The sequence below is a fragment of the Mycetomoellerius zeteki genome, unplaced genomic scaffold (genome assembly GCF_001594055.1).
Source record: "Mycetomoellerius zeteki isolate Tzet28-1 unplaced genomic scaffold, Tzet1.0 scaffold96, whole genome shotgun sequence".
NCBI classification, from domain to species: domain Eukaryota; kingdom Metazoa; phylum Arthropoda; class Insecta; order Hymenoptera; family Formicidae; genus Mycetomoellerius; species Mycetomoellerius zeteki.
In genome coordinates this window covers 604,983-629,607 of record NW_017257999.1, presented here as the reverse complement: position 1 = coordinate 629,607, position 24,625 = coordinate 604,983, and the positions used below count along the sequence as shown (strand labels likewise).

General features: G+C 29.2%; 4 protein-coding genes across 8 annotated transcripts; 2 read left to right on the top strand and 2 right to left on the bottom strand.

Annotated features, from left to right (window-relative positions):
* The first annotated feature begins 880 nt into the window (after positions 1 to 880).
* Positions 881 to 8,818, top strand: Ltn1 (E3 ubiquitin-protein ligase listerin). The gene is made up of 9 exons (XM_018460741.1): positions 881 to 1,012; positions 2,729 to 2,938; positions 3,016 to 7,007; positions 7,089 to 7,235; positions 7,364 to 7,494; positions 7,580 to 7,797; positions 7,939 to 8,130; positions 8,206 to 8,373; positions 8,479 to 8,818. Exons 1-9 carry the CDS (start codon positions 968 to 970, stop codon positions 8,536 to 8,538), a joined length of 5,163 nt encoding a protein of 1,720 aa, XP_018316243.1. The 5' UTR covers positions 881 to 967; the 3' UTR covers positions 8,539 to 8,818.
* Positions 8,819 to 9,806: 988 nt separating this feature from the next.
* LOC108730763 (UPF0389 protein CG9231) lies at positions 9,807 to 13,298 on the top strand. 2 transcript variants are annotated; one of them, XM_018460673.1, is made up of 4 exons: positions 9,807 to 9,982; positions 12,250 to 12,389; positions 12,622 to 12,715; positions 13,009 to 13,298. In XM_018460673.1, the coding sequence occupies exons 2-4, from the start codon at positions 12,251 to 12,253 to the stop codon at positions 13,196 to 13,198; spliced, it is 423 nt and encodes a 140-aa protein (XP_018316175.1). In that variant the 5' UTR covers positions 9,807 to 9,982; position 12,250; the 3' UTR covers positions 13,199 to 13,298. The 2 variants fall into 2 exon arrangements, with proteins under 2 accessions (XP_018316175.1, XP_018316174.1); XM_018460672.1 differs by having other exon boundaries at positions 9,807 to 10,009.
* A 414-nt stretch (positions 13,299 to 13,712) lies between these two features.
* Positions 13,713 to 14,784, bottom strand: Ccdc58 (Coiled-coil domain-containing 58). Of its 4 annotated transcripts, none has more exons than XM_018460679.1 (2): positions 14,412 to 14,477; positions 13,713 to 14,201 (listed from the first exon to the last, which is right to left on the bottom strand). In XM_018460679.1, exon 2 carries the CDS (start codon positions 14,184 to 14,186, stop codon positions 13,812 to 13,814), a length of 375 nt encoding a protein of 124 aa, XP_018316181.1. In that variant the 5' UTR covers positions 14,187 to 14,201; positions 14,412 to 14,477; the 3' UTR covers positions 13,713 to 13,811. The 4 variants fall into 4 exon arrangements, with proteins under 4 accessions (XP_018316181.1, XP_018316180.1, XP_018316179.1 ...); XM_018460678.1 differs by having other exon boundaries at positions 14,388 to 14,466; XM_018460677.1 differs by having other exon boundaries at positions 14,371 to 14,440.
* Positions 14,785 to 16,086: 1,302 nt separating this feature from the next.
* LOC108730740 (N-acetylneuraminate lyase) lies at positions 16,087 to 21,044 on the bottom strand. The gene is made up of 8 exons (XM_018460634.1): positions 20,852 to 21,044; positions 19,072 to 19,133; positions 18,925 to 18,995; positions 17,743 to 17,888; positions 17,488 to 17,656; positions 17,266 to 17,411; positions 16,400 to 16,571; positions 16,087 to 16,334 (listed from the first exon to the last, which is right to left on the bottom strand). The coding sequence occupies exons 1-8, from the start codon at positions 20,855 to 20,857 to the stop codon at positions 16,174 to 16,176; spliced, it is 933 nt and encodes a 310-aa protein (XP_018316136.1). The 5' UTR covers positions 20,858 to 21,044; the 3' UTR covers positions 16,087 to 16,173.
* Positions 21,045 to 24,625: the final 3,581 nt, after the last annotated feature.

The window sequence follows — 24,625 nt, the reverse complement described above, 5'->3', positions numbered from 1 at the left end:
ATCAGCGCTATTCAGCATTATTCGGAATAGCGCTGATTGATTCTTCAATCACGCATTCTCTATTCCGCAGTCTTTTTCCGCACGGTGTGATTTCACCCTTAGTGTACAGCGCATGCGCACCACACTCGAGTACACTGAGGAAGTGAGAGATCCGATATTCTCTATCTTTGCACACCCCCCCCTCCCAAAAAGAGGCTGCGCCTCTTTTATCTTAGCAATGGTTACGTTTACACCGTGCATTTAGGCTGCGGCCTATACAATAGACGTCCTTGTTTATCCTGTATATTAAACAAAGACACCTATCATATAGGTCGCGGACTAAGCGCACGGTGTAAACGTAGCCAATATAGGAGTATTATATACAATGAGTGCAAAAAGTATGCGTACAGAGAAAATATTTTTTTAAGAAAAACTTTATTTTTAAAAAATAAATATTATCCAGCGAGAAATGAGCCATCGAACTGATGCCGAACCGATATCGATATGATGATTTCAACACTAATTTGACGTCGATTCGACGTTTAATTGACGATCATTTCTTGTTGGATAATTAACAATTTATTTATAAAGAATAAAATAGACTGTATATGTTTCTTAAAATTATATATACCAAAAAGACGTGTATTAATTATAAAAAATGTCATCTGAAAAATAAGCGAAAATTAAAAATTGTATTGGATGCTCAAAAAGTATAATTGGTGCAGTCGAGAAATTTAGCTTCTAAAATTAGGAATACATGCTCGTTTGTTTATATTGAAATAGAATGTATTCATTGTATAAAATTGTTAATTAATATTTATTTTCTACAAATAAGACTGTTTTTATAAAAAATTTCCTTGTACGAATACTTTTTGCTCTCACTGTATATGGCGCAGCCATGAACGTCACGTCCAGCACGTAGGAGCGTAGGAGGCTTGAAATTTTCGTTGATCGTTAAACGCTCTTATCTCATCCTAAGAGTATCATCATGGGTAAAAATAAGCAGGCCCAACGAACCAAGAACAATGCCCGGGTAAACACCGATTATACGTAATCGCTTGGTTATAAATTACGCGTACAATAATTTCATAATATAACCTATCACGTTTATTGGGTCTGTTCCTTGTAGTTGCGTTCTGTATTTTGCTTCACTTAAAATAAAATAGATGATATCAATGTTGCAGAGACAGAGGAAAAAATAAAACTTATAAGGCCCAGTTCCACAACTCACGGTTAACTCTTAACCTAGGTTTAACTTATTCATTGTCTCTTTCTAATTCTAGAATTCTAGAATAGGGGATGAGAAACAAGTTGAACCTGGGTTAAGAGTTAATCGTGAGTTGTGGAACTGGGCCTAAAAGGTTCAGTTATAAAGAACAAATCTACTAATAAATCTATAACATGTCATCATCCAGCAATACTTATCATTACATGAATAGATCATGGCTACGTTTATACCATGCATTTAGGCCGCGGCCTATACAATAAATGTCCTTGTTTATCCTGTATATTAAACAAAGACACCTGTTATATAGGTTGCGGACTAAACGCATGGTGTAAACATAGCCAATTTGCTTGTGATAAGCAAATTATCATAGATAAATCAAAAACAGATTTTGCAAAGTGTCTGCTAGAAATTTTGTGTCTACAAAATACTAACAAATGTAATAATGAAATCTGTTAACAGAATGATTGCTGAATTGTCTATAGAAACTGAGTAGAATTTGCTATTTCGTGACTATTTAAATGATATATTCCGTTTAAATGATTATGAAATAATGGTCTCCTTGGTTTCTGTTTGTTTTTGCTGGCAGGATTTGCCAGATCATGTTGATTATGCAGAATATTAGCTTAATACAGACTCAGGTAATGTCAGTCTGATACAGTATTCTGCAATATTCGAATCTATTAGTGAACTGCTAGCATGTTGCTAATATTTTGCTTACTAACTAAGAAAGAATACAGTAGATTCATCATGGATTTTGATCTTCTTTAACATGACGAATCTATATTAAAAATAATTATGTCTGAGAGTTTTGTTAAATGACTCAATAATGGCTCAATAATGGATAGTTTTTGAGCTATGGTGTATCAAAGGTGTAAAAACTTGTAAAAGTATAATGGACCTTCTACAATAAGCCATTAATTATAAATCAAAAGTCAGAAGCTAAAAATTGACGACTATAGTTGATCAATTTTTACTTTCTGACTTCTGATTTATAACTAATGGCTTATTGTAGAAGGCCCATAAAACTCAAGCATAGACCTTTCATATACTATTGCTCAAAAATTGTTTATTAAACCATTATTAAGCCTTGTGCCTATGACATCTTTTGTTTATATTATATGTGAAATAAGTTATGAAAACTAACTCATTTCACTGGGATTCAATTTTCCATATAATTAGTCCTTTCATACAATAAAAACTATTATTTACGAGGTTCATTCAAAACGCTCAAATACAACATACGACTCATGTGACACTATTTATTTTTTGTATAGATTCACTATAGGCCCAGTTCCACAACTCTCGGTTAAGAATTAACTGTGAGTTGTGGAACTGGGTCTATATTGAAGGAGATCAAAATCTATGACGGATCCATTGTGTCCTCTCCTTGTAAATATGAAGTAGCCAGGCAGTGTTGCCGCGCTTGACTTAGCCAAGACATTATCGTGTCTCCAGATAATACATATTATTTTGTAATAGGATTTTTTAATACTTAGTTGTACAATTTTTTAACATTTTTAGCCATCAAATAGTAGCCGCAGTGCAGAACTTTTGGGGACCGCAATGCCTAATTTTGTTGGATTCTCGGCAGTTAAGGACGGAGGATATGTTCCTGTTCTACCTGGATTATCCTTGTGTTCCCTAAACGAGGTTGAGATGAACAATATAGATTCTAATTTTCAAGTTACATTTAAAAAGATGAGTAAGAAAGATGCTACGACAAAGTTTAAGGTAATTAGTTTGTTTAGTCGTTTATTTAGTCATTGATCAATTTACAGATTTTGTAAACATAATGTATATATGTGCAGGCATTACAAGAATTTGCAACTTTATGTCAAGATGCAGAATTGTCAGCGGTAGAAGGTATGCTACCATTTTGGCCAAGATTTTACTGCGCTCTATCCATTGATATAGATCACAGAGTAAGAGAAGCTACACAGTCGGCACATGCAGCTCTTGTCAAGCGTGTAGGCAAAGGTATTGCAATGTATCTGAAACAATTGGCTGGTGCTTGGTTTACTTCTCAATATGACACGTATCCTCCGGCGGCATCAGCTGCTACCAATTCTTTCAACAGTACATTTCCACCCTGGAAAATAGTTAATGCGATTATTCATTGCCAGTGCGAAATTTTATTATACATTAGCAACAATATAATTGTGCATACAGCTCAAACGTTATCGACGCAGAAGTCTCTTACTAACGACGAAATGGAAGCTAAATATGAAAGATTACTGGTAGCAAATCTCCAAGGATATAATTGTTACTTCAAGAAAGTGCCGCTTGATGAAATTGATAAAACCTTGGAGATTCACAATAAAATTTTAAGCAGTTCGAAGTTTTGGAAACTGGCTAAACACGATGCTTTGCCAATAAAAATAGCTTTTTTCAATGTATTGACATCGATAATGGAAAACGCGGGAAAGTTATTAGAAAATGAAAAGAAAAGGACAGTGACCACTATCATGAATAGTCTTGATGAATCTGAACCTGCAATTTTATCGGTTGTGTGGGAATCAATGCTTATAGCTACAACGAAGATCGATGATTGGCATCTTGTCGTAAATATTAATAAACTCGTACTTCCAAAATTGTGGCACACTTTACGATCCGGTGGCCAGTGTTGTGCTAGCACTGTTTACCCAAATCTGCTACCGTTTGTTAGTCAATTTCCAAAATTTAACGTTGATCTCATTGATCTGTATACAAATTTCTTTAACAATATGCGCCAAGGATTTTCTGTCAAAAGTGTGCAAATGAGCCGTTCAGAAACGCTCGCTGTAACAACATCTTTCATTGAATGTTTACGTTATTCGATCCTCATAAACGCCGAAAATGTAGATTTATGCGTTCGGCTCCTTAAGGAACAGCTTATGCCTGTTATAGAAGCTTGCATGACGGATAGTATTTTTATGAAACAATGTTGTTTTATCGAGATTACGCATCTAATACGGTATTGGAGTAAAAATCGTACTAATGAGAAATATAAATCATACGTTTCTTTAATGGAACAGTTCTGGATTGAATTGCCATTATTGTTCGAAAAATATATGAATATGTCAAAGGGGTTCGCATGTATTGCAGATGGAAAAGATTCTCATATCGAATTCTTGTTAAATTTGAAAGATGTACCAGATCGCACCCGTAAGAAATTAAAAGTAAAATTTTCCGATCCAAGTGATTCAGTTACCGTGAGCGAACCAAAGGTAAAAGTTATCGATGTTTATGCGGATACTGTTTTTAATGCGGAACTATGCAAGTTTGTAAATGTACTCTGTACAATTTACTTTAATTCGATAAACGTATCGATAAACGATCATCAAAACATAGAATATATCGAACAGCTAAATAAACTTATGAAACATTTTGCAAGTAGAGAATTATTCATTGCATTTTCAAAATCATTTAAATTTGATGAGAACTTCTTTGAGTTTTACGATAAGAGCTTGAAACCTTTACTGATGCAAAAATCAAAAATGGCTGAACAAGCTCTTGAATTATTATTCTATTTTATTACATATATAAATGATGCAGAAAAGGATATAGTTCTAAAATCATTAATCGAATTAAATGATATTGCAATAATAAGAAATGTCATATATTGCTGTTTATCTGAACATAACAGAAATGATAGCATAATTAAAAAATGGTATACGCAAGCTAATATACCTAAACTATTAGTTGATATGACCAAAGAAATTGCTTCATGTAGTGATGAACAGTATGATTTTGAAAAAAATCAAAATTTGATTTTATCAGCTTTTGAAATTCCCGAAATTAGAGATTTATTAATAAATAATGAAGGAACAAGTGAAATTGTATCAATTCTGTGTGATTCATTAAATGGAAGAGATGATACTTGCTCCATGCAATTTGTCGCATTTATTACGAAATTGATGACTTTAATGTGGAAACATATTCGAACAATATCAAGTGCTGTACAAATATTGGAAACACTTTTTGAATTATGCACTCGAGAACATGATGATTTAACTGCTGATACTATACATAATTGTTGGAAAGAAGGATTCATAGAAATTAGTCAAATATTGTCTATTTTTGAATTTAATGATCTTATTAAAAGATACGGAATTATTATATGGAGTAAAGTATATAATACATACCCAAATCCTATTAAGAATACATTAGTTAATTTGGCAACAGATGTTTTAGAAGTTATAATTAATAATATTGACATTACAAAATTTGATTGCGTTAAAGAAACTATTCTGTCATTCCTAACGGCATCTGACATAAAATTATGGATTGAAGAAACAACCGTTATTGCAATATATGGTGAAATGTTAACAGGCCATTTATATATATCAAGTGTTAAGAAAAAAATACAGATTTTACAGCAACCTACATCTATCAATATAACAAACGATATCATTTCAGACAATACAATAAATTGCTTATCCTGGGCTTTATTTATCACAGATTTGCTTAATAATCTGTACAAGAGACTAAAAGGCATTGATTCAGAAAATGCTAGTACGGTTTCAGAAGAAGAAAATTTTGAATTAAACGATTTAAATTTACCAGGAATCACGGAAATACTAATAGATATCATATATGTAGTTAGCATAGTAGACATATACAGTAAGCATTATAAATCCACTAAATATTATAATGATGTTGAAAAACTTCGTAATTTGCTAAAAAAGAGTTTTGTTAATTTGCATAAATATTTTGAAAAGAATATCCATGATAATGTATTATCATGTATACAAACAAATCAGAAAAGTTATGGATGTATGCTACCATACATAATTTATACATATTATAATGAATTTTTCTCGAAAGATAAACTTGAGAATACTACGAAATATTTTGAAAATTACAACAGTAATGAAATTGCAGGAGAATATGATGATGAAATGCATATTCAAATATTACAAATCTTAAATTGGCAACAAAATGTTTCGCAAATATTAGCACACGAAAATATATATTCAGTAATTGCTACAAGAACTGTGATATCTGACACTCCCAAAGATCAACCTTCTTCACTATATGATTTTATTACGAATCGTATAATTAAGTTATATTTTGATGACGTTTCTCTAGTTTTGTATCATAATATTTCTAATATTCCATTGGATAAATTGTTTCGGCAGAAAGACCTAGAAGTTATAAGATTATTTGAAACAGTTGTCCGACATGTTCCGCAGAAGTTAAAACAAGAATATTGGAATGTTATCTGGGTATATCTCATAAAGTGGCAACCATTATATAACAACGCCAAACATAATCATAGTGACATTAAAATAGAAATGTTGATAATAGCATTTAGTCAATTGTATTATGCAGTTGAAACTCTAATGAGCAAACATAAATTGAAGCCAATACCAGAATTACCTTCAACAATCTTGGATGAATGGAAAGATCAAATTGCTGGCACTGTATATAATGGCATTGTCCAAACTTGGATATTTTATGCAGATTTATGCAATCAAAATACGAATATTATAAAATCTATTGTACCATTGAATTACTTGGGAGAAGCAATTTGTTCATTTGACAGTAGCATATTGCTCAAGAATTATGATGAAGTAATCGGAACGATTGATTTCAACAACATATTAACGCTATCTCTGAAATTACTACAATCTCCTGTTCCTAACATTCAATTGGGTGCTTATTATGTATTGAAATATATGGTACCGGAACTTGTAAAACATGATAAAGTTCTTGTCGAATCTGACAACTTCGAGTCCAGCAATCTCAATATTAAAAGATTCGAAGAAGTACTATCAAATATACAGACTATTGTAAATACAATGCTTATGGAGTTCAAGTAAGTCTCTGCTTTATATTAAATTTTAATTAAATGCATCATATTTTTTTAATCATTTATTGTAATATCGTCTTTTTTTAGATTATGTGATACAGTTACCTGCACAATCCAACCATTTACAGATTCTTACACATATATATTAGGATATCTATTAACATGGGGAATTATATTAGATATCTGCGAAAAGTCTCATAGTGATTTACGATATCAATATGCTGAAATATTGAAGTAAGTATTATAAGTATTATAATGCACATTATCTATTTCTGTAATCTCTATAATATATCCTATTACTTATAACAATTTAAATTTGTTTATTATATTTTTTACTAATTATAATTTACTGTAAATTTTAGAATTAAACTTTTTCCTTATCTATTGGATAATATCTTCAAGTTAATACCCATGGAAGTGCTACAAGATAATAAAAATAAAACTTTAAAACTGTTAGAACTATTTACCACTGTTCCAGTTTTTCGTTTCAAAGGTACTATTGAAATTAATATTACATTTACATAAAATTTGATTTATTATACAATGTTTTATTATATCGCAATATATGAATATTATAGAAAGTTGGACGGAAGAGAAATTAGATCATATTGTGTGTTGGTTATATACAAACTGTTTGCGGCTTCTACCAGTATTAGTTAGACAATGGCTAAGTACAGTTGATAGTAGAGTCAGTGCAACAGTAGACAAGATTACAAGTCATTATGTTAGTCCTATGTTATGTGAAGATGAGCTTCTTTATAGCAGATTACAATTGGCTAATGTTGAAAATATGCAGGTACGTTTTTTCTCTCAGAAACTCTGCTTCATCCATATACAAATTTTAAAGATTTATTTAAAGCATTATTTTTCTATAGATTGTATTTAAAGATTTCTGTTTATTGTCAAGTTTAATATCATGTGCTTTGTGTTGTTATAGGTAAAAGTACACTCAACAGCAAGGGAAGTAGTAGCTGTGTATCAAATGGAAGATACACAATTAGAATTAAGCATAGTGCTACCATCAAACTATCCTTTAGGTAGAGTAAAAGTAGAATCTGGTCAACAGGTAGATGGTATGGCAAAATGGAAAAATTGTCATATGCAACTGTCTAAACTTCTCACACATCAAGTAAGTTGCAATATGTTTATATGTATATGTTAAGAAATATATGTTCCAAATATATATATATATTTTTTTTTATAGAATGGTTCTGTTTGGGACGGTCTTTTAATGTGGAAACGTAATTTGGATAAGAAATTTGCCGGTGTCGAAGAGTGTTATATATGCTTTAGCATTTTTCATGTCAGTACATATCAAGTACCAAAATTGTCATGTCATACTTGTCGTAAGAAGTTTCATACTCGCTGTTTGGTGAGTATACATTATTTATTAACATTTATTATTTTTAATATATATACCTATATAAAATATTCGTATTATCTTTCTGTATATTACATATATATTTTTTTATTTCAGTACAAGTGGTTCAGTACAAGTCAAAAATCTACCTGTCCAATTTGCAGAAACGTATTTTAATTTGGTTTGAAAAGATTTTTTTTTTACATAGAAACAAAATATTCATGGTACAAAAATGAGTAAAAACATTAGTGAAAGAAAAGAAGAAATTACGTGAAACAAATATATGTATTATCAAATTAATTTAACAAGAACTGAACGCATAATGTGATATAACATAGTGTATAACAAACTAAAGACAATATAATTGCAAGGAGAAATAATTGCATAACACACATATTCGAACACTTGCAAAACGCGGACAAGAGATTTCTCTTTTTTATTTATTATCGTTTCTCATGATGATAGATTTCTATTATTTTATATTGATTTTTCCATTTTTAAATCAATATAATCTATATTCTATACTGATCGCGCAGATATAATCTTCATTGTATAATAAAAATACGAAAATATAGTATTCCGTTTAAGATATACTTGTGTGTGTGTGTGTGTGTATGTGTGTGTGTATCATATGTGTGTGTGCGTGTGTGTGTGCGTGCGTGTGCGTGTATATATATATAATAAAATTATTTTTTAAGTTATAAAGAAAAATATCTTCATTGTATGACATAGAAATATGAAATTAGTGTTTAAGATATATATATTCAACAGAATTAATTTTTAAGTTGTAAAGAAAAATAGATTATATAATCTTCTGTTTTTATTATCACAGGAAAGTTACTTAAAGAAAAATAAATATAGTAATAAAGATATATTTTAAATAATTATACCCTATTTGAATTTGTAGGTCATCTATCCTGGGCAATTTTTGTTCTCATAAAATGGGCTTCGAGGGCTCAGAAGTAATTGAAGAACATTGACGTTATTGACAACTGATATAAATTTGCTAATAGACATATAACTGAAGTACTTGAATTTTTATTTAAAACTGCGATTTTAATGTTATCGTCCGAATTTGATTATCAATAGAGATGATAACTATAGCTATAAAAAAAATAGTAATTTTTTGGCAGTATATAAAGATATTATAGCGTTACAAGTGCATACATATTTATGGAGCATTTACATAATAAAAGATTATGAATTTAATAATGTATTAGCCAAATATTTATTTTAATAAAAGTTTATGCTTTGGATCAACCCTAAAATCCTAAAATTCAACCAATAAGGCTGCAGTCCTAACCGGAATCTGTATTTCATTGACTGAATTTTAAGATTTTAGAGACCGAAACATAAATTAGGCATTAAATAATTAAATACATATATGCTACAAATCTAATAAATCATAAAAAATACTATATTATTAGTTTCCTACTCTTAATTGAATTTTAACAGGAACGCTAATTTCCGTAAGAATGTCGGTCTTTAATAATATCTCGTCTGTGTGCTCGAGTGTCAGTGTCAAGGTCTAACCAGACCAAACCAAACCAGATACAAATACATAAGTTAGTGCGTGAAGAGCAGTGGAATGGTTCTTGTTTGTACTACAAACTATTTTTGAGTACGCAGTAATTATTTAAAAAAAAAAGTGCGTGTCACTCAACACAGAACTTTATGATATATCATACGTATTAAAGAAACTTTGTATGATAATGTGACGAATGGCTCTCGAACGGCAAGGCTTTGATTTGCGATTGATTCCTAAATAAATAAATGATACTAAATGTATTATAAAAGAGAAAACATAAAACGTAATATTTTTTGCTGATTATTCAGACGCAGTATGCCGTAACTTTGCAGGAATTAAATTTTTTTTGTTAATAGACACAACGTAACCTAAAAATATAGAGAGAACTCAATGATAATTATTAAATTAAATCTTACATTAAATTGCTTCTTTATCCTGCACCATCACAAATAGTTAAATTTGTGTGTGTGTAAAAAAAACTCAGATTTTGCAAATTATTTAAATTTTTATCAGCAGAATGCCAGCGAACAATACATTCTGCTAAGAATACACAAAAAGTGATGACAGAGTGATGATGTATTTATTTTATTTAAAAATAATATTAATTTTATTTTAAAATAATATAGATTCTGCTCGATCTTTTTCTGTTGATACAAGATATTAGATTAAATTAACAGACTATACGTTGGCAGACCAACAGAGTTTAATGCAAATGTAGTTTTAATCAATTAGCTGTAAAATTCTGGCATACTGTTAACATTTTGCTTATTGCTTACATTCTCTGCATTAAAGTGAGATTGAGTGAGATATCTGATTAAAAATTCAGAAGAAAAACAAAGGAAATAAAAACAGGAGTATAACTATAAAAACAAAATTTGTTATCATAATGTACAGAGGGTATAGAGTATTGTGTAATTATATTGCGAATCATATGTTAATCATTTTTACTTATTTTGAAAGATATCATATTTTCTGTTGTAACAATTGAAATAATCGTGTATTATTGTCTCGATAATTATAAAATACTCTGTTATTATTACAATAATTACAATGACTGTATAGATATAGACTACTATATTTTGCAGAGACTGTATAGATATCATATCTTAGCATTGATTTCCGCATTGTCATGAGATGTAATATGTACATTAATTCCAATTTTTATTAAGTGGTTTTTTCGCAAAGCACTTGCTTTTTAATCTGTATAATCAGATTTTATATTACGTCAGATTATGAATTTTTATTATCATGCAAAAGATTTAATAATTGTCTAATCAGTGAACTTAATTTTTATACAATCGCCTCTTTTATTTGAATTTATTATGTATACATATGTGACTTTATGAATATATTCGGTTGTATTTTATGTACATTTAATTAAATTAGAGATGCATAGTTCCAAAGACAAGGGACTCCCAACTATTTCCCACACAGCACAAAGCTCCGATTAAGTTCCCAGGAAATTCATTTTGCTGAGTTCTCGGGGAGCTTATAAAATTCGACAAAACGAACTTCCAGGGAGTTTATACTGCTGAGCTTCCACAGAGCTTACAAAATTCGATTAAATAAGCTCTCAGTTAAGGAATTTATTTTGCTGAATTCTCGGGGAGCTTAAAAAAAAAACTCCCTGCGAACCAAAATGAAGCTCCTAAGGAACTCTCAAAAGCGGACATAAAAGTTCCCGGTGGTTTTTTTTGAAGCTTAAATGAAGCTCACAAAAATTTTGAGTTCCCGTGGAGCTCCTGGAGAGCTCCCCGTGCTGTGTGGATTACTAATGGTATTTTAGCAACAATTTTAAGCACCAAAGTGTCGACTTTTGAGATAATTTTTCAATAAAATTGTAAAGGAATATTATTAATGCTGCACTTTTTAAATATATTATTGGCATTAATTTTTTTAAAATCTGGATAGAATTAAAAAAAGAAAATTTTATTTTTTTTAATGTTTTTGAAATAAACTCTTTTAAAAGAATTAAAAAGATTTCTTTTCGGTATTGTTTTATAAAGCAGTTTAATGATTAAAATTAAGTGTTTGTTATTTTATAATTGCTTTTTGAAAATAAAATTTTTTATTAAGATAAAATTATCTGAGATAAGTTAATATTCTCTGACATTAATATATTCTTTCTTTTGTGTAAATTCTTGAATATTTTTTGCATAAATTTTTTTACTTTTCCATATGTAAAATTTTTCTGTAATTTGGTATAGAAATTTTTATAAAGATAACATAAAGATAACGCTTTAAATTTCGAAAGATTATCTCGAAAATATACTCTCTGTGAAATAATTTTATATAAAAACTAAGAAAGAATATACCTCATAATTTTATTCTATTAATATACCAATTATTTTTGTTCATAGAATGCTGTCAGGACAGTTTGTTCGTAGCATTCAGTTGCGTGCAATACGATATTTTACTCGTAGCAGTATTTTAAGAGAAATTAATAAAGTAGATAAAATTCCTGCACAAAAAAGCAATGAAATTACAAAAGAAGTTATAGGTAAGAATAAGATAAATACTTTCTACATATAAATTAATGCTTAATAATAGAATCGATTAATCTTGTTTGTAATTAAATTTATTTTCGAGAACTATTACTTAAAAGTTTACTATTAGTAATTTGTAAATTTTTACTTAATTTGCGATTTAATTCTGAAAAAGGTGTGCTATATACAAAATAAAAAATTTCAAAAACACAAATGTAATTTCTTGTGTATGTACACATTTTATAGGTTCACGCATGCACCGTGTAACTAATTTTGACAAGAGAATACTTGTTTGGGTAAAACGATATCCGAGCATTGCAGATGTTCCTAAGGATGTTACGTATGTGTTGCATCTATATTTATACCATATGAAATCATTTAACAAAAAAATAGAAATTTAATAAAAATATTTAAATAAAAACATAAATTTCGATATATTTGAAATTGACTTGTCTTCAGTAGAAAACTTTAACAATGACAATCACAAAATTGTAAGAAATATGACTCATAATATTATTTTTGAAATAAATTCTGGATTTAAGAAATATATTTATAACATTTTTCACATGTAATAAACTTTTTTGTGATTAACTTATTTTATATCATTTAATAAATAAATGTTTTCTTACACAGAGTGGACTGTATACTTAGTGCAAGAAGTAAAGCACGAATCAAGACATGTAATTATATGATAGTTTTTACCATAATTGGTTGCATAGGCGCTGTATTACTTGGAAAACGAGACGCTAAAAGAGGAGTAAGTTTGATTAAACAAAGAGAAGAGTGGCTCAAGCAAGTAAACGAAGAAGATAAAAAGAAATAGATATGTAAATATTAGGAAAATGTAGAAATCTTTAGGACAAATTTTCTGAGAGGTACAGATGGATATTATAAATCTCGATTGATTATTTTAAAATGAGATTTCCACATAATATTTTTTAACAATAGTAAAGATATTATATAATAATAAATATTTAGTTTTGATCGTTTCAACGATTTGTATTTGTAATACATAAGGCTGTTCTTTCAAACCTTTCGTAGTAACAAAGCAGTAAAATATATTCTATGTATATACAAATATATCCACATTGTAAAATTATGTATTTTATTTACATTAGATCATCGATATATGTATATTATATGTAATGAAATGTCTGATTCTCATTAAATTTAGTAAGCATTCTGATTGCTATAATATTTAATCTCTATAATCTGTGTACTTTAAATTATCCTTGTATATAATGAATAGTTACAATAAATTCTTGTAAGAAAATCAGTATATTATTGTACATCATCACAAAATAACAATGATTCAAGAGACAAACCTGTCAGCGACGTTTACAAAATTACTATATATATGTATAACTATATTTTAACAATTCAATGATAGGCATTCAAATAACCATGTACCAATATCTTCAGATTATTCGGAAATTCTATGCATCTATGTGTAAAGGTTTGTAGAATCCACGGCACCTCTCGTAATACACTTGTATTGTACGTTTCTTTACAACTTCCTCTATGTTAAGTTCAGACTGTAACAGCCTCAATTTGGTTTGCTCGTTTCTCAAATTTTTTATTAACGTTGGATTTTCGTCACCATTCTTCTCTCTCAAATCTTTTAACTGCATCACTCTTTGCTTAGTAATGTTCACGCATCTTGTAATCGCTTGTGTCCTCTGCTTGTGCTCTGATTCTATTTGCTGAAACAAGTCTTTACATTGCGTGGTAGGATCCACCTGGCCTTTGAAGGACTCGGTAGGAATTTTAGTGTTCAGCATGTAAATTATTTTATCATCTATTTGTCGCATCTTTCTTAACGTATCCTGAAATACACATTGTAGATATTTTTACTACTTATATATTTATACATATAATCTGAATAAAATTATGTACTGATATTTAAAAAAAATAAGATATGAAGATATATGTAGAAATGTGAACGATATGTTATATATTTGAACTTATACGTATATATATATATATTTTCATTACACTTATTGTTAGCTGACCTCACGTACACACACGTTCCTAACCTCTCACTAAAGCTGCTCAAATACAAACACGTCTAGAAAAAGACGTAACTTTAATAACATCGAGATTCTACGCATTATTAATTTTTAAGTAATCTTTTTTTTGTAGTGTAACATACTTCTTTTGTATCATATATATAAATATGTAAGATAATAGCTACTAGCCGGCATCAATTATAAAGAATTTTAATATTTTACTTTAAATAACTTAAGCATTGTTAAATGTATGTATGTTTGATATACTCGTATAATGCGGTGTGCGAATACACGAGTGTTATATAAGCCCTGCTTTCAAAAATACCTGAAATTCTAAAAAATCGCCACACTCCACACTCGAGGCTTCCATTTTTTAGGTTGGAAAGTGCACGGGGTTATACGAACCAGTTCGAACGAGATTCATTCAAAAATAAAATCGGATGCAGTGTGAATCCAGCATTAGGGCTACCGCACACAAAATTCCGTAACCCCGGATCTACAATGTTTTAGTCCGGATCTACAATAGGTGTTTTAAGACTTAAGCCGTAAGAAACTGACCAATTATAGTCGAATCCGAGGGAAATAATCGACTGTGATTCGCCCATTTCTTATGGCTTAAAGCTTAATCCCGGATCTACAATAGAGTTTTAAGCCTTAAGCTATAGGCTACGTTTACACCGTGCGCTTAGTCCGCGACCTATACGATAGGTGTCTTTGTTCAATATACAGACTAAACAAGGACATCTATTGCATAGGTCGCGGCCTAAATGCACGGTGTAGACGTAGCCATAATAACCTATAATAATATGTATCATGTATTTCGTACGCGTTTCGACTTACATTCACATTTTCAACGAATTAAATCAAATGAATGTTACGCTCTCATGCAATCTGTGCAATCTTGGTGTCGACCATCCGCCTTACTGCAATGATTCTTTTTTGTTCCATCGTGGTTAGATAAACAGATAAAACAAAGAATTTTCACGAGGTAGGTTGTAATATAACATTAAGATTTAAGCAATGACGGTCGATGATAATTTTATATCTATAAGAATACGAGTACGGATAATCACTCACCAAATTGCAAACAGATTAATACACTCACATCCAGTAGTCAACCCAATGTATATTACGTAATTTTAATAAATAATAAGCAACATTCTTCGTCAAATAATTAAAAATATGAATAACGTAATTATTGTGCCAGTTATGTACATTAAAAGACGTCTCGATTCGCGAGAGTGATTGACGTGTCGGATACAAAGACAATAATAATGCTACGTGTCATCGCTGTCCGCTGATGCTTAGCTACCGTGGAGCAAAGTCATATTTTTAGTCATAAACAAATTTTACATTAGATGGCTTCGAGAATCGAAGTATAAAACAATATTATTAGATCTGAAGAATTATTGTTAAAAGACACATGAATAAATATTTAAGTAAAATATTCTCAAAATTTTAATTTAAAAAAAATGTTTTGAAACTTTTAGCCTGGAGCGTATGTACTTACAAAAACTTATACTGCATAAATTATATAATTATTTTTATTTTACATACAATTAATATATAAGATATAATGTAATATATAACAATCACAACTTTCATTCATTTTGAACATTATATTAGTTAATCTTCTTAATTGCTATATACATTTTTTAAAGACACTGTTATAACACTTATGCTCATAATTAGTAATAATTCATTGGAAAATCTGAATTGTGAGGTATTATAATATGGTGTCACATAAGGCACACAAACGTGATGAAAAAATGAAAGAATTAAGATATTCTCAATAATGTTTAACTTTTGGCTGATATCCCAAGTTTGTTAATTCCTTCGTCATAATTGCTACAGCTTCAGAAGAAATCGATTTAAGTGGTTCACGAGGTAGACCTGTATTAATGTCAGTAAGAAGAACCATTGCTACTTTCATAGACTGCACCCAATTACCTACAAATAGTTGATTTTTTGTAACAATTGATCTGCGCTTCATCAGATGAAAAAAATACACTTACCATGTTTCATTATAGCAATCACAGTGCTTGTGAGTTTCTCTTGCATACTTTTGGCTTTTAATATATCTCCTTTCTTGCAAACAGCAAGAAGCTGCTGTATATATTCCGGAAACATGTTTAGGGTGGTTACTATGAAGGAATCAAATCCCAATACAGACGCAGCGTTCATTAACTATAGAATCAGAAGAAATCAAATATACATTTTTATTATACTGGAGAACGTACAAACTGGATAGAAAATAAGACAATATAGTTAATAACTACAACATCGGGTTTAGCATTTACAGTGAGTGTAAAAAGTATTCGTATAGGGAAAATTTTTCTTTAATTTTGTTTCTAAAAAAATAAACATTATATCCAGCAAAAAATAACTCGTCAAGTTGATATATGATCGAATAGATATTGATGCGATGATTTCGACACAAATTCAATGTCTAATTAATGGTCATTTATTACTGGATAATTAGCAATTTATTCATAAAGAACAAAATAGACTGTATATTTTTCAAATTATTGTGTCAAAAAGATGTGTAATAATTAAATAAAACATATCTTAAAAATAAGCGAAAATTAAAAATGGTATTATTTGAACAAAAAGTATTTGTATAGTCAAGAAATTTAGCTTCTAAAATCAGGAACACATTCAAAGCTCGTTTGTTTATATTTATCGGAACAAAACGTATTTATTGTATAAAATTGCTAATTAATGTTTATTTTCTACAAATGAAACTTTTTTTATAAAAATTTTTTCTTGTACGAATACTTTTTGCACTCACTGTAACTGGCTAGTTACTATAAACTGTTTGGCTTATTTTTTGTTCAAGAAGCGATAGTTCATTTAATTAGGTGCAACTTTTTTTTATTACCTGATCATTACCGAGGAAAATAACAAATTTCCCATTATCGGCATGTAACGCATGTGCACCTTCCTCTAAATTGGTGCTGGTGAATTTTATACCCACGAATGACGGTATTTTGTCACCAATAGATTCAAGGAATTGTCCCATGTGTACTACAAAATGTTTATACATGATATTTATGTCAGTTGATTATATCCAGTATGCGTATATTGAAATATGACCGCTTACTGTTAACATTAGTCAACATAGGAATATGATAGTATAATAACGGTGTCTTTGGCGCTGCCTTGCCAACTATTTCCAAGTATTCAATCAGTCCTTTAGGAGTGGTAGGTTTGAAGTACAACTCTGGTAAGCAGAGTATAGAATCCACGCGCAGATTACTTGCGTGTTTCGCCTACAAATTATTTTTGTTTTACTATTAATCGAAAGTGGGATAAATAATATTCTTCGCTGTATTTGTATGTCAGTAATTATACTTACAAGTTCGATAATATCGGGAAGAGGTGCGCCTCCTACTTGAATCATTAGGTGTTGCTTTGTTTCTTTCACTGCTCTTACCCAAGCTTCGGTAACAAGTTTCCTTTCGGTAATAGACATTGACATTCCTTCGCCACTTGTGCCATTAACTATAAAAAAAATATATGGTAGAAATGCAAAAAATTACTATTTCAATTTAGAATAATTATTATATACGTGGGGGGTTCAAGTCAAACCGGGACTTTTATTATCATGAATATAAGAATAAAAAAGTCCCAGTTGACTTGAACCACCTACGTATTATATATTTTTTTCTTTTGGAATGATCTCTTATGCAAAACTCTTGTAACAGAAATTTAATATAATACTAGTAATATTGTTAAATATTATATTAGCCTGTCATGGTCATTTAGATACTTTCAATGAAATAACAATAAAATGTTTCTAACATAAGTTGGTTGATTTCTAATAATTAATTGCGTAAAAAAATTTTCAAAAATTTGTCCATTTTTAAATAAAAGTTTCGAAGTCAAATTATACTTTCTTTTTAAATGGAGCCATATATTTTTCTTTCCATTATTCTTTTAATACATGTAATAAAAAGGCGAATCCATTGTGTGTGATATAATATTATATATAGTATTTTTATTAAAGTAAATGTTTAAATTACATAATATTTTTTGCAACACAAAACTTTTCAATAAATTGCTGTGCGTAGATTCAACTATAATACAACAACTGCAATTTTACGTTTCGATCTCGCTTTAAATGTCGATGTCAGATTCGTGGATTATGTTGTAAGTATTAATTGAATTATTTTGAAATCAAATAATCAAAATGATACATAACGCTATATTAACAATTTTGTCTTTTTATATACTGCAAGATAGAGAAAGAAAGATATAAGGAAAAATATACGTTTCATTAAAAAAAATATCCAATTTGGCTTTGACTTTCTATAAATAAAAAAAAAACAAATTTGAAATTTTTTATGTAATTAATTCTTTATTAGAGTCCAATAAACTTTTGTTAAACACATTTCATTGTCAATTTATAAGAAATATCTTAAAAAGTATGGCAACCGATCATCGCCAAGATATAGAAGAGAAGCACCTTGTATATTTTAATAATTAAAATTGATTTTAAAGACTACCAAGTCTTTAATAACAAGACTAAATAACTTACCAAGTAAACCTTTGACCCCTTTCTTTGCCAAGTATATTGCATATTGCGGTATAATATCCAAATTGAGAGTTCTATTAAATAAATGTTAGGCATTATAATTAGTTTAATATTAGATTATTAAAATTTATAGGAACATAAGTTAATTACCCGTCACTATTGAAAGGAGTAAATACGGGAACTACAAGCCCTCTGTAGGTATACGGTAATCGCTGCAATCATAAAATTAATTCAATAATATAAAAAAATTTTGTAATTTATTTTATTTAATTTTACATTAGCGGTATATCATATACAGGGTCCGCCAAAAGTCTCGGACCGGCCGAATATTTCAGAAAATATGCATTTTTGAAAAAAATGTTTCAGACAAAAGTTGTAGGGTTTAAAAGGATCTATTCACTGATCACATCCGCTTGACTTTGGGTGGTGCCACCAAGGTCAAGTCAAATTAATTTTTTTAAATGGAACACCCTATTTTTTATGCTAGAATTTAATAGCTGGTGTCAAGAGCTTTCTAAAACACTATAATAAAGTTATTTTTCATTAAGTACTTTTCGAGTTATAAGGCTTGAAAGTTACAGTACCGCCGGTATTAACATTACGCAAGGTGTCCGATTGATGGCTAAAATCTCTTGAATGTTGTTCAGGATCATGTCCTGGACAACATTCGTCAAGATCAAAGTCATTGGAGGTTGTTCATCTAACGATGAAATAAGAGAGAAAAAAGAAGTTGAATATGTAACTTTTCACGTATAACTTAGTGACAGATAAGGCTCGCAGATGCTTCTTTGACTAATTGCACATAAATCTTACCACAGACATTTCTCAAAAACGAGATTATAATAGTTTAAAAAATTACGATTTTAATAGTCACATAAAAGTAAGAGCCTAAGAGGTCAACGGCCATTCTGAAAAGATATTTACGTGCATAAATTTGCATATAAATTTAATCTCGAAAAGTAAACATAATTTCATCTTGTTTTCGTTCGATGAAGATGCCGCTCTTGATTTACTATCGTATGTTCCATATTTCATTATGACACACACACACACACACACACACATAGTTTTAATATTTTATCCAAATTATGCAGATATTTGTAATTTTGGGTGGGCCCTGGTGAGGTACCCCAAATTTTCGGAACTTTAATAAAGAATCAACTTAAATAATAAAAACAAATTAGATGTAAAAAAAAGTTACATGTCGTAGTTTTTCAGGTAAATTTCTATTTCTTGTTCAAGAATTTTTAAGAAACTGCAACAAAATTATCTAAAAGATATAAAATTTAAGTTTTTTTTATATTTTCAAGTGTTTTATTCATTAAAAGAATAAAAATGAAATTGAATTTTGAAATGAAATGTAGTAGATTTCTCTAATTTAGATTTATATATACTGTTTGCGACTAAATTATTTTTTTATTTTAGAATTTTTTTCCAATTTTTATTCTTATGGAAAATTATGTATATAAGAAGATAGAATAAACAAGATCTGCTAGGAAAGATTTAAATCACAATATGTATTTCTTATATTAGGAAATAAATATTACAATATAAATTTTGATATTTTATTAGGAATCTTTTTGTATAATCACATAATGACTGGCATTTTAATGTGATGCGATTAGATAATTTCTGAAATAATACATGGCAGTGACATGCAATCTTTAACTTAAGATTTCATATGACATATGATTTTAGCAGTATGATCAACATATTATATAATAAGAACAATATATAACTTAATAACTCCAGTTCAGCATATTTTTTAGTAGAGATATATGTCTTTTTTATTTTGTATAATTATATACGTCGTATATAATGATTATTACAGAACGAATACGACACAATTACGTTAAATATGTATATATATTTTTTTTATAATTCGATTATATTTGTGTGATAAATATTTGCGTGAATATCATATACTTACGGACATTGTGTTATAAGCGCGACACTAACGTATACAACTTTTGAAAGCAGCGATGCGAAGAGAACTAAATAATAACTAAGGTTGATGTTCACAATCCCTTCTTATATTCAAGATCGTCGTATGTACAATCTTCTAAGATGTTATAATAAACCACACAATTACAGAACCGTATTAACTTCTTGAGTTGTTTTGAAATAAGAACGAACTACGAATGTCATCAAATATAGCCTTCCTTGTCGAGTGCTGATAAGATAAATTTTGCTTGTGAAACTTTAAAACCTGTTCTGCAATAAGTTGTACATGGTCGTAATCGATTTTGCTATTGGATGTCGCTAATAGTTTGTCACATATCGAATTTGAATATTATTTCTATATTTGTGAATATTATTTCTATATTTCTATATTTGAATACTATTTCTATATTTCTATATTTGAATACTATACTAGAATATAGCTATTCTAAAATTGAATCACGGTATACATGTTTGTTAATTATTGAACAACAATAATAGATAATGATTTCTTGATTTTTTATTATTAAATTTATTATTAAATTGAATTCAAATTACACGAATCAGATTATTTTTATGAAGAAGATATAAGGCTACTGCACTGTTGCGTCCGATGGAAATTTCTTGTTTTTCAAATTCTTTGTCAGGTCTCCAAAAAGATGTTAGGAGAAGAGATAATAAGTAAAATCTTATATTTTTATATGAGTGTGTATTAGAGAAAATTTTAGTGTTCATCAAAAATTGTTTACGTATTTTCAAACAAATGAGCCTAAAGTATTTCCTAAATTTAAAATATTACCTAACATATTTACATCATATAAAACTTTTTAATTTTTAGACATTTTGTCTCATATATCTTTTTTCTGTCGTATATTTTTAAAATCTATGCCGCTTTTGTTATATGAGCAAGTATTTTCCTTGATGAATTTAATTATATACAGAATAATTATATAGAGTTCAATAATTATAATATATTAGGGCAGTCAAATGAAACGTAGCGGATGAAAAATTCAGTCATTGAAATCGACTATACATTAATAATCACCATGATTACGAAACCAAATAACGGATACTTTATTCATAAAATTCCTTGGGATTGAACCCACTCGTAGACAATCTCCTGCACTGTTGCGTTTCTACGGAAATTTCCTATCTTTCAGATTCTTCATTAGGTCTCCAAAAAGATGTATAAATTGCATGGCGACAAATCTGGGCTGTAAGCCAGGTGTTCCAGTATTTTTCACCGAAACTGTGTCACTATTCTGAAGAAGAATCTGAAAGGCAGAAAATTTCCGTCAGATGTAGTAGTGCAGGAGGCTATTTGCGAGTGAATTCGATCTCAATCTGAGGAATTTTCTAAACAAGACATCTGTTGTCTAGTTTCCATTTCACAATGGAAAAAGTGTCTTGCCAATCATGATGATTATTAACATGTTAGTTGATTTCAATGTCTGAATTTTTTATTATCTACATTTGTTACTTTAATACAACTTATTACTATTTTGCTGTAATCTGGAAAAAAGATTGAAAGAATTCTCAGAGTCTTTAATGCGCTGAACTTGAATTGGCAAAAGAAAATATTCTATTATATGTCAGATGTTTGAGAAAAATAGTAAAAAAATTAAAACTTTCCCCAAAAACGTTTTTTAATATCTTTAAAAATTTGTAAACTCGATGTACTAGATATTTAAAAAAGGTCTTTAATTAAAATTTGTAATACACTGTTTTTTTTTTAATTAAAAATATTGAATCTTTCATTGCGAGCATCGTCCAACTTTCAGCGCGCTTTATTTTAAGAATAAGTCTATATGGAATGATATAAGATTGCATTTAGATTTATTCATAGCAAACCATAATTTCTTTTTCATATTAAATATTAAGTAATAATATTTAGTTGACATTTTTGTTATATATAATGATTTGTTTTGAGTCTAAATGCGATTCTATGCCATCCTATGTATGTTCTACTTCTCCTTAAAATAAAGCGCACTTTATTTAAAGTGATAAAGAAATCATTATTAAGGAAATCATTACTAGAGGTTCAATGATTTATATGTTCGCGGTTGAAGATTTAATATACTTTCATTTTAAAGTACAATGTTCAAAGCTTTAAGTTATGGTCTTTTTTAAATCTTTAAGGGTGCGTTCCACGCAACACTCGCATGCATCATTTCATCCTTGTTTAACATTTGATAACAACAGAGATAAAATGATACTCACGAGCGTTGCGAACGTTAAATGGAACGCATCCTAGAACCAGTTACAAATTTTCAAAGATGTAAAAAATGTTTTAGAGGATTTCAATTTATATATTTCTCAAAAATCTGATAAAAAACATTTTCGCTAACGCGCGCGCGGATATTATTTCAAAGCACGTCAAAGACTATAAGAAATCACTTTTCTTTTCTAGAACGCAAATGTTTGTACCATTGTGTTATTCATTAATATTCATGAGTATAAAATAAAGTATAAAATAAAAATTATAAGCAGTTGTCATTAGTCTTAAGTCACAAGTTCTAAGAAGATAAAAATTAATTATTTTTTTTTATAACGTCAACATCCAATTTACTACTTTTTACGACACACAATAGCGAGGAATAATTAATGTAAAATGTTGTTATTAGATAACTATTTTAATGGAAACAGATAAAAACTTGTTTTTCGTAATGTAAATAATTACTTGTTTTTTTTGTGTAAAGCTTTAATTAAGGGGATTCTAGAGTGAAGCCTGAACTCGAACGAGAGGTCTCATCAGAGGTCGCTGTTTTACAGGATATCGATATATCTTTTCTATACTACTACACCAATATGTCACGTAAATTATAATACACGCAGTCGCATGGATCAATTTTCGTATAATAAATTCGTCGCGATAAAGTGTTTAAGTCTAATTCCAAAAATTCGACGTTGTTTGTTTATGCGAACTACGTACCTGTGGACCACAATTTCGTACAGATTGCAAAGCTTTTATATTATGCAAATGTTGTTACGATATTAACATCTCTAACGTCATATTGGACTAAGAAATAGTAAAGATCTCAATTTAAACAATTTCTTTTCGTTCTCGATATAAACTCCACCTCACAGACACGAATTAATATGCATATGCTTTAATCTTGGAAAATGATTTTTAAATTTATAAACGAGGAAAAAAATGATTGTTATGCAAAAGTTATTGCGTTTAGTTGGTAATACAGACTTAACGACTTTAGGATCCCCTTAAAGAATTTCAAAGAGAATTTCAAAGAGGATTTGAAAGTATTTCTTAAGAATTTCTTAAGACCGTAAATGTGATTACACATTTACGGATTAAGTAAGGGGGATAAAGCATTTAACGATCAAGTTGGATCTTAAGTGCTCAAATAATTTTGTGTGAATTTATACAGTCATTTAATTTAAACTGTGCACCAAAATGAATTTTCGATCTTGAAATGCAAACTCGACTGAACTATAGTAGTAATATCACAAATTAAATTAACAATTTAATAATTTGATGCTCATAGGCATCTTAGGAAAATTTTAACGATGCTGAATAACATATTAAAATCTGTAAATAATTTTATTGCGAAAAATATTAGTTTGGCAAATGCCTCGGTGGTCTAATGGTAAGAATGCTCGCACAGAATGCAAAAGATACGGATTCCATCTTTGATCAAGGTAATATTTTTCGGAATAAAATTATTTACAGATTTTAATATGTTCAGCATCATTAAGATCTTTTTAAAATGCCTTTGAGCATCAAATTATTGAATTATTAATCAAT